The sequence below is a fragment of the Octodon degus genome, unplaced genomic scaffold (genome assembly GCF_000260255.1).
Source record: "Octodon degus isolate 3935 unplaced genomic scaffold, OctDeg1.0 scaffold00107, whole genome shotgun sequence".
NCBI lineage: Eukaryota > Metazoa > Chordata > Mammalia > Rodentia > Octodontidae > Octodon > Octodon degus.
The window spans coordinates 8,811,340-8,819,603 of NW_004524683.1; the positions used below are offsets into that span (position 1 = coordinate 8,811,340).

General features: G+C 40.5%; 1 protein-coding gene and 1 pseudogene across 1 annotated transcript in view; both read right to left on the bottom strand.

Moving 5' to 3' along the window:
* LOC101560768 (peptidyl-prolyl cis-trans isomerase D) overlaps positions 1-1,102 on the bottom strand; it is a 4,135-nt gene extending 3,033 nt beyond the window's left edge. The window contains exon 1 of the mRNA XM_023724189.1: positions 4-1,102. Coding sequence (XP_023579957.1) covers positions 4-1,094 — 1,091 coding nt within the window. The 5' untranslated portion in view covers positions 1,095-1,102. The remainder of the gene's footprint in view (positions 1-3) is intronic.
* Positions 1,103-6,498: 5,396 nt separating this feature from the next.
* Positions 6,499-8,264, bottom strand: LOC101561165 (annotated as a pseudogene).

Sequence of the window (8,264 nt, forward strand, 5' to 3'; positions counted from 1 at the left end):
TACACTGCCTTCTCTTTATCTTTCTGTGCCTTGATCTTCTGCTTGACTTTCAGCAGTTCTGCCTGGATAGCTTTATCTTCTGGTGCTATCTCTTGAGCTTTCTTAAGGTCAGCCAATGCTTGATCATATTCTTTCAATCCTTGCCATCCTTGAGCGCGACGATACAGTGCTTTGGTATTTGACGGGTCTATTTCAAGAGCCTCCACACACCTGGCCACGGCTCCCTGCCAGTCCGACATCTTGAGCTTGCACACGCCGATGTTGAGCACACAGCTCAAGGCCACGGGCTGCAGCCGGGGCCCGTCGGCCTCCTGCAGAACGGCCCTGGCACTGTCCACATACCTTAAAACCTTTGTGTATTTGTTAATGGCCATTTCCCAGTTCTGAGACTTGAAAAAAGTATTTCCAATGTTTTTTAAGTCTTCAGTTATTAATACAATTTTATCTACGTCCTTCAGATCCACATCCGCGTCTTCAGGGAAATCTGGATAGCTGTCACCAGAGCCATCCTTGGGGAATATTCCCCAGTCATCACCTGCTTTCAGCTCTCCACAGTCCGCAATGACGCACAATTTGGCAGGCTTTTCACCACTGACTTCGACGTTTTCCAGAATCCTTGCCACACCTATTCCTTTGATTACTTGCCCGAACACCACATGCTTCCCATCCAGATGAGGGGTTGGAACCGTCGTGATGAAGAACTGAGAGCCGTTAGTGTTGCGGCCTGCGTTTGCCATGCTCAACAAGCCCTCGCGATCGTGCTTATAATGAAAGTTTTCATCTTCAAATTTTTCACCATAAATACTTTCTCCACCTGTTCCACTCTGATTTGAGAAATCTCCACCCTGAATCATAAACTTCTTAATAATTCGATGGAAAGGACATCCTTTGAAATGAAGAGGCTTGCCCGTCGTGGATCCAATGCCCTTTTCTCCTGTACATAATGCCCGAAAATTTTCTGCAGTTTTGGGTACAATATCTGCAAACAATTCTAAAACAATTCGACCAACTCGCTCCCCGCCGATGTCCACATCGAAGAAGACTCGGGGATTACTAGGGTTGGAGGGCTTTGCTTGTGGTGACGGGTGCGACATCTCGGCTTGCACACCTCCAATAAGTCTTTTGGTGTGTGTCACCTTTAGCCCAAGCCTGATTTAACTTTGCATTTACCATATGCTACCAATAGCCACCTTTTCTTACTAGATCAGATTCATAGTGATCCTCCTGTTTACAGTCTCCCAAGTGCTGGGATTCCAGGCCCACACCACCACGCCCAGTACCAATTGCCATCTCAGCGTGCCTCGGGGGGTGGGGCTGGTACAGCAAGCCTGGAGATCCCCAGCCCCTGTATCTGCTTGCAGGCACTTTAATCTGCTGAGCTCTTTGGCCAACCCTTAAGCATCCTTTTGTTTGTCAGGATGGTAAGAGATTTGCAATTACTAGATCTCTTAAAAGTATGAGAACATTTCTTTTTCTTTTTCTCCTCTTCTTCTTCTTCTTCTTTTTTTTTGTTTTTGTTTTTGTTTAGATAAGGTTTTGCTATGTAGTTCAGGCTGGCCTTGAACTCATTAAGTAGCCCAGGCTACCTTCAAACTCTTGGAAATACTCCTGCCTCAGCCTCTCAAGTGCTGTGATTACAGGTGCATGTCACCACACCCAGCTTTTCTTCTTTCTTTCTTTCTTTCTTTCTTTCTTTCTTTCTTTCTTTCTTTTTTGAAACAGGGCTTGAACTCAGGCCCTTGCACTTGCCAGGGAAGCACTTATTCCACTGAGCCATCTCCCTGGCCTGCCATTCTTTCTTATAAATTGCTAGCAATCTATATATCTCATTGGCCCAAAGGGTTATGTTAATTTCTGAATCCCAAATTATCAGGAAAGAACCATATACCAATTGACTTATATTATTTTATTCCTAGTTAAATCACTTTAAAATGAGATATGTGATGATTTCATTTGATTAGATAAGTTGGAGCTTACCTTTGGAGCTAGAGTCCTCTAATTTTCTGGTTGCTCCACAACTGGAGAGGAATGTAATAAATTTAGGATGACAACCACAAAAATCTACTATAAGAAAAATGCCAGAATTGGCAATAGGTCCAATCCACTGAATATAATTTTAATCATGGTCTTCCTTGTCATTTCTTAAATATCTTTTTCTATCTTACCTTCATCTAGTGTTTCATATGTATCCAAACATAATTAGTATTACCGGGAAGCATAGGTGTCAGTCTTCTACATTTGGGAGTGGGGTTTGAGAGAGGGTCTCCTTATGCAGTTCAGGCTGGTCTTGAACTTTGATCTTTCTGTCTCAGCCTCCTTAGTATGAGGATTGTAGGCATGAACTACCATGCCCAGTATTGTTCCACATTTTGAAATGAAAGCTGAAATAAGTTCCATCATTATGCACATGACAGTTGCATATGATTTTTTTTTTTTTTTTTTGCCAGATGATACCTGAATCCTCATCCAGAGAGGCCAGAGCCCTCCTTCTGCTCTATACCTTCAGCACAGATTTCTATTCCATCTTGAGAGGTTGATGATATTTCACAAACGCAACTTTAAAATTCTGTCTCTAAGGTTAGTTCAAAATATTCCAGACATTAAAAGAGCTGTCTTAAAATGTCATCTATTCTTCCCTGTTATTTGTGTTTTCACCTTGGACACTGAAATGTTATTAAAGGAGTATCGTTAGACTCTCATGACTCTTTCAAATGTGTCAACTCAGCAGGGAAGCAGGCTCAAAGAGAGCTAACACAGATTGTGGTCCCTTGGTGAAAGTTAGCAGAAGGCTCCCAGATGCAGTGCTGTCAGTGCAGGGATGGGAGTCCAGGCTAGATTTCAGCCCATTTGCCCTGTGTCTGGACATCTTTGTGTCCTATGCCCTCTACAGGCTTTTTTTTTTTTCTTCCCCCACCCTACAGGCTTTTATTACCTCCTCACATTCGTCCTCTGTTTCCAGACTCTATTCTCCTGATTCATTCCATTATACTTCTGTCTGATTAATCTTGCTAAAGCATTTCCTTTTATTGGGTTATGCTCCTGCTCAAACATTTTTATCAATTTCTCTTGCCAACCTAAGAAAATTCAGATTCCTTAAGTTGACATTTTAAAGCTTTTCACAATATCTCCCATCTGCTACTTCTCACCATGAACTCTGTTCCAATCAATTGATTATACTTGTTATTCCCAAATATACCTTGCATATTCCCAAATGACTTACATGCCATATTTTCACCATTTGTATTTACATATTTATGTGTTTATTTTTTTAATATTTGTTTCCAGAAATAGGCTATATGCTCCAGGTTGTCTTTATGTTGACCTTTGTATTTAAAACATTAGAACAATAATTCTAACATCAACAAGATAGTTATTTCTTTCTTTCTCTTTTTTGAGACAGAGTCTCACTATGCAGTTTGGGCTGGCCTTGTGCTCACTTTTTGTAGACCCCAGCCTGGTCTCGAACTTGCAGAGATCCTTCTCACTCAACTTTTGGAGTGCTAGGTTGGCAGGTGTGCACCACCATGCCCAGTTCCGGTGCCATATAGTTGGCACCCACGTCTGGGGCCTAGACAGTATGCCTAGGCATTGGGGCAAGATTGCATGGCATGTGGGGCTGGGGATTGAACTCCAGTCCTTGTGCTTGCTAGGTAGGTGCTTATGCCTCTAAGCTCTCTCTCCAGCCCTGATAATGTTATTTCAGTAGGAACCAATGTTTAGGTTGATCTTGAAATGAGCTGGAAAATGCCAACAATAGCAGCCAGTTTTTCTCAAGAACACTGTTGACCCCATATTTACTCTAAACAAGATGAATATCAACAAGATCTTACTTTGGGTTTCATCAGTATCCCATCTACTAATATTTCTAATGTCTCTTGCCAAAAATCACTGCTGCTATTTTGTTTCATCTGTTGTTTCTCCTCTTGTTTTTGCCTTCTTTTCTCTCCTTTCCCCCTCCAGTTTTACTATTTGACGATAGACAATAATAGAGTGGTTCTCAGTTTGCATTGGGAAATCTGCCTTCTCATCCTCTTCGAGTTAATCAGACTGATAGTCCTTTCTAGCCAAATTTCAATCTCTGGAGAAATAATAAATGGTCACTTTTTTCATGCTACCCTCAAAATTATTTGGCTTCTAGGCAGGACAACTGTGGCATAGGAAGGAAATTTCACTAGGTTCAGGATTTAACAAACTTAATTTGGCTTCTGGTTCTGTAACCTACTTGCTAGTGGCCTCGATTAAGATACAGTTATTCTGCACCACTCTTTCCTGTGTATATAATGGAGACTGAGGGGCTAAGTAATTAGAATTGAATAATGAGTTATACTCATAATAAGTTATATTCATAATAATAAAGAGTTATAAACAGTATTTAGAAATGAAAATAGTAGTGCTATATTTTCGGCCAGCACAACTCAATATTTCTTCAGCAATGCTTCATTTCCCACCTGAAAACTGTAAAACACTGTACCAGTTTTAAGTATTATTATTAGATGTCCTTGACTCTATCCTCCTGCAACTTTGTCTATATCAATTCCCAGTCCCAGAAGAGCCCCACATAAGTTTCATTATTAATGGTCAGGTATGCTGAAGCAACTTGCTAACCTTCAATATATGTACTTATAATGACTTACAAGTAGTAGCTTATTTTTTTGTAGTTGTTTAAAAGGGAAAATAGATTAGAAATTACAAAATATAGCTTCATAATCTACTAAAGGAATCACCCTATTACTCCAAGTCATTGTACTGATGATAACAAATATACATTATATTAGTTTTTAAGAACAGTAGGATACAAGCATGATAGTCAGGGCATTTTATTTTCCTACTGTCATTATTGAAATTGAGGCCACTAACAACTCATGAGAAGACACTTGGAATTACCAAAGAGGTCTTTATGTTTTCCATTTCTCCTCTTCAAATAGACTCTTGGGTATCATAGATTGTTTATTCATTCACTGAGGAAACATTTATGGAGGGATCATTCTGTGCTACATACAAAACACAGACTAATAGGACAAAAGATACAAAAAATACTTTATATTCAGTGTTGCAATGCTATATAGATATATCACAACCACCACTGTTTTGGTTCCCCATTGTCTATACTGTATGTATGTTCAACTTCATATTCCTTAATCTGGTGTTTAAAATGCACAGGGCTCAGTATAACTCAGTGGTCAATTGCATATAAGTGCAAGGACCTGGGTTCAATTCCTAGCACTCTTTATTTTCTACTTTCATTGCCAAGTGGAATTGGCTTTTTTTCCCCCTGTATTTAGGACAGTCTACAGGGTCACACTACGTAGATCGGACTCGTAGTGCTTCTCTTGTTTTTAGTCCCCCAAGTTCTGGGATTACAGGTGCTTGCTACTATGCCCAGTCTCAATCGACGTTTTAGCACACCCTGCAGGCTGGGCCGGTGTGGCAGGACAGGGATTGAACCCTGCTCTGCCTAAGCAGGTGCTTCAGTCCGCTGAGCTGTCAGGCTGGCCTAGAATTCGCTTTTTAAAAATTGTCCTTTTAAAATGTACTGTACTTCCCAGCTTTGGGGATTTTCCTGAAGTTGTTTAATTCAATTGAAATTCCCTTCTCAAGACCATAGGCCTATCTGAATCCTACTCATTCTCAAGATCTAAATAAAGTAAGATGACAGTATAGTGTCCTCTCGCAATTTCTACTGAAAATCGTCTTTTGTTTTTCTTGCCTTATTTACTTGTTTTTTTCCTTTGTATTTTTATGGAATGGTCCATAGGGTGTTCAGGATCTCACTACTAGATCGGACTTGTAGTGATCCTCCTGTTTACAGCCTTCAAGGAGCTGGGATTACAGGCGTGCACCACCATGCCCAGTCTCAATCACTGTCTCAGCCTGCCCTGGGGGCAGGGCCAGCACGGCAGGACCCGAGATGGAACATGCCTGCTTGCAGGTGCTCTAATCTGTTGAGCTATTTGTCTGGCCCTATTTTACTTTTTATATGGTATATAATTTATTATTTTATATTAGTACATTCTCATAATGCAAAGACTACTTAGTGGAATAATTTTCCTTTTAATATTTGAATCATCTGAACACATACAGATCTATACATTAAAGCAATGTTCGGATAAAAACAACAAAAAGACAAAGTGAAACTGTAAACTTCCTTCCTTTGGCAGGAAAGAGAAGCACGAGAAAAGTAAAGAAATCGGGCTGGGGAGATGGCTCAGTGGAATAAGTGCTTTCCTGGCAAGTGCAAGGACCTGAGTTCAATCCTCAGTTCCACCAAAAAAGAAAAGTAAAGAAATCGTTTATTGCTCTGCATGGGAGGGCTGTAGAACAGAAGCAAGGTTTGGGGGGGGGGGGAGGCAGGCCAGCAAACAATTTATTGGACTGGGTTGGGGGTGGAGTTTGTACGGGCAGTATGGTGTTGTAACAGGTGCAGACTGGGGAAGGCTTGGCCCTGGAAGAAAACAAAAGACGGAGTTCACCAGTTAACCAGGGGGAAGAAGACGTGAGTCAGTCCAGGAGCAGCTGGTAGTTGGTTCTGGGATCCCCACGACGGGCTGACTCGTGGTCATGATGACCTGGTAGGACCGTTATATGGGTGGAGGCCTAACGAAAACAACAAAAGTATCCTTCTTTACAAGTAGACCTAATTCAGTTTTCTTTTTAAAAGCCTCCACAGACAAAAAGCAGCTTAAAACCTACGCAGAAATTTTTAAAAATGTTTACTAAACTACTGGTCTCTGACACCGTTTTCTGTTGTTTTAATGCAGGTTCTTCTTTGTTTTTTCCTCTTACTCTTTTCACTGGTCCAGCTGCAGCATTTTCATCACATTCTTCATCACTATTACCACTTTCTTGTCATGAAACTGTGCTTTTCTTTTATAGATCCAGGCTGGACAGCTTTATTTCCTTTTCCTTTAAATCTGCAACCTTTTGATTTCCATTTGTTTAGGGATGCTCGTTGATCTTCTATGATTTTTTTTTCAGAGTTTCTTTATCCACCTCTTTCCAATACTTCCCACGTCACTTCTTTGTTCCTTAATTATAGGTTGCCATTGTTTGCATCTTTGGCTCTATCCTGTGCTAAAGAAAAGGCTGTAAAAGGGAGGATCACTACAAGGCTGTAAACAGGAGGATCACTACAAGGAAGCGCTATCCAGTGCTTCCTTGGCTTTTTCTTTAAATAGAAGTATTCCCTGTTTTGTTTCTCTGACAAAGTCTATCCATTTTATTTCATCATGATTTGAGAAAAAGACATACAAACCTTCTCTACAGGTCTGATTGTCTAAATCATCTGAAAAGTTCAGCAAGCATCCAATCTTTTCTTCTAGAGATTTTATTTTAACATCTTTTGCTAACTTCTGTTTTTCTTCTTGCTCTAGTTTAGCTCTTAATTTAGTTTCTGCTCTTTCTTTTTTTTTCTTTCTCCTTCTCTTTTTCCTCCTCCTCCCCTCCTCCTCCTCTTCATCATCATCATCATCTTCCTCTTCTTCTTTTTCTTCTTCTTCCTCTTCTTCACAAAATAATCTCCCTTAAAAAGTATTAGCAAGTCTGTGTCTTTATACTTCTGGCCCGGAGTTTCTACAAATGTCTTAGCAGATTCAGTGCTATCAAACACAGAAAATACTGATCCTTTAAATGCTTTGAGGGGCTGGAGAGATGGCTCAGTGGTCTAAAGCACCTACCTAGAACAAGCTTGGCAAGGCATCAGGGACCGCGGTTCAATCCCCCAGCACCACATGCCAGCCAGTCCCGCCCCCTGGTGGGCTGAGCTGGCCACACACACACACACCACTCTCTCTCTCTCTCTCTCTCTCTCTCTCTCTCTCTCTCTCTCTCTCCTCTGGATATTTAGTACTTGACCTTTATCTTCTAGCCATTCATTGATGTCATCAAGTCAGTTGCATCCAGTTTAGCTCTTAATTTAGCCTTTAATGTAAGTGGATTTGTGTTTTACATCATTTTATTACTCATCAGTCACTTCACAAAGGGCTTTGTGTGGAGACTTCTGATTTTAGTTTTATCTTCAGTTATTTCCATGAGTTCTGCCTTATATTTGTTCAGTTCTTCCACTGTTATATTGAAATCTGTTGTTAGGCGGTTGAGCCTGTTGAGTTTTATAATTATTTCCAAGGGTACCCAGCCGTTATCCAATTTGATTTGTTCCTTTCAAAATTTGCCCCTTGGTAAATTGAAGTCTCCAAAATAATACTCAATTTGATGACAAATTTTGGCTCCAGAGTAGCCATATTTTCAATATCACCATTTTCAGCCAT